The sequence below is a fragment of the Malurus melanocephalus genome, unplaced genomic scaffold (genome assembly GCF_030028575.1).
Source record: "Malurus melanocephalus ecotype Western Australia unplaced genomic scaffold, MMel_1.1 scaffold_1201, whole genome shotgun sequence".
NCBI classification, from domain to species: domain Eukaryota; kingdom Metazoa; phylum Chordata; class Aves; order Passeriformes; family Maluridae; genus Malurus; species Malurus melanocephalus.
Genome location: NW_026624433.1, coordinates 4,677 through 6,463, shown reverse-complemented (window position 1 = coordinate 6,463; position 1,787 = coordinate 4,677). Strand labels below are relative to the sequence as shown.

The 1,787-nt window shown below is 52.6% G+C and overlaps 1 protein-coding gene across 1 annotated transcript in view; it reads right to left on the bottom strand.

Annotated features, from left to right (window-relative positions):
• Positions 1 to 1,481, bottom strand: part of LOC130586551 (CUB and sushi domain-containing protein 2-like) — a gene marked incomplete at its 5' end in the record, with an annotated part of 34,758 nt that extends 33,277 nt beyond the window's left edge. The window contains 2 exons of the mRNA XM_057387390.1: positions 122 to 329; positions 1,287 to 1,481. Coding sequence (XP_057243373.1) covers positions 122 to 329; positions 1,287 to 1,481 — 403 coding nt within the window. The remainder of the gene's footprint in view (positions 1 to 121; positions 330 to 1,286) is intronic.
• Between the last annotated feature and the right edge of the window lie 306 nt (positions 1,482 to 1,787).

Below are 1,787 nucleotides of genomic sequence, written 5' to 3'. Positions count from 1 at the left end.
CCATCCTTCAGGAACAAAACTGCTCATTCTGACCACCCCAACAAGTTTTGCTCAGCTCACACAGACCACGAGTGGTGCCCCAAATTCTTCCAACAATGAATCAATGCCAACARGAACCTACCAGAGCGAGGATCCCTCGGTTCCAGCCACCTCCAGGACATCGTAGCCGTCCTCCAGCTGGAACTCCACGAACACCAGGGCGATGGTGTCGCCGGGCTCRGCCAGGATGGTCCAGGTGCAGTCGGCGTTGTTGCCGTACTCCAGGGGGAAGTGGGGGCTGGAGATGATCCCGCTCTGACCCCGCAGGGTCCCCCCGCAGGCGTCGTCGGCTGCAAGGGGAAGGAGAGGAGAGGGGTGAGGTCAGAGCTGCAAAACTCAGCTTGAATTTGGGGTAAAATGTGGATTAAATTTGGGGAAAAACGCAGGTCAAATTTGGGGTAAAACGCAGGTCAAATTTGGGGTAAAATGCAGCGCGAATTCGGGGTAAAACACAGATCAAATTCAGGACAAAACTGAGTTCAAATTCGGGGCAAAACCCAGCTCAAATTGGGGGCAAAACGCAGCTCAAATTTGGGGTAAAACGCAGCTCAACTTCGTGGTAAAATGCAGATCAAATTTGGGGCAAAACACAGCTCAAATTTGAGGTAAAACACAGATCAAATTCGGGGTAAAACACAGCTCAAATTTGGGGTAAAACGCAGATCAAATTTGGGGTAAAACGCAGATCAAATTTAGGGTAAAACAATTTAGGGCAAAACCCAGCTCAAATTCAGAGCAAAACCCACCCCAAAGAGCTCCCTGACCCCCGTTTGAGGGGTTCAACACCCCAAGCACTTCACACCTTCCCATTAACCCCCCAATCTGCAGCAGCCTTAAAGAACCCATTAAAAATAATCAATTAACCCACTAAAGGGGATTAATTGTAACTCAACCCCAAAGAGCTCCCTGACCCCCGTTTGAGGGGTTCAACACCCCAAACCCTTTACACCTTCCCATTAAGCCCCCAAACCCCAGCACCCTTAAGAACCCATTAAAAATAATCAATTAACCCACTATAGAGGATTAATTACAAATTGACCACACCACAGTCACCTTCCAACTCTTCGAAATCCAAACCCACATCCCATCAAGTTTAACACCCCAAGCACTTTAACCCTTCCCATTAACCACCCAAACCCCAGCAGCCTTAAAGAACCCATTAAAAACCATTAATTAACCCACTAAAGGGGATTAATCACAACTCAACCCCAAAGAGCTCCATGCCCCCATTGTGGGGGATCCCGTACCTCTGCAGACGGGCAGTGGGAAGTCCCAGGAGGCGCCGTGGCCYGTGCCAGGCTGGCAGGTGAGCAGGGCGTGGCCCTCCAGGAAGAATCCGGGGTTGCAGCTGTAGCGGACGCGGTCCCCGATGCCAAAGGTGGTGCCCTGCTGGACCCCRTTCTGCAGCCGGCCCGGGTTCCCGCACGTGTGGCTGGGCAGGGCTGTGGGAAACGGGGTATGGTTAGGGATGGGGAACTGGGAATGGAATAGGGACAGGACAGGGAATGGGGACAGGGGATTGGGACCCCATGGGGACAGGGAATGGGAATTGGGATTGGAGGGATTGGGAATGGGGACAGGAAATGGGACTGGGATAGGGATAGGGGACTGGGAATGGGATAGAGGACTGGGACCCTATGGGGACAGGAAATGGGACTGGGATAGGGACGGGGGATTGGGAATGGGATAGGGACAGGACAGGGAATGGGACTGGGATAGGGATGGGGGATTGGGAATGGCATAGGGAC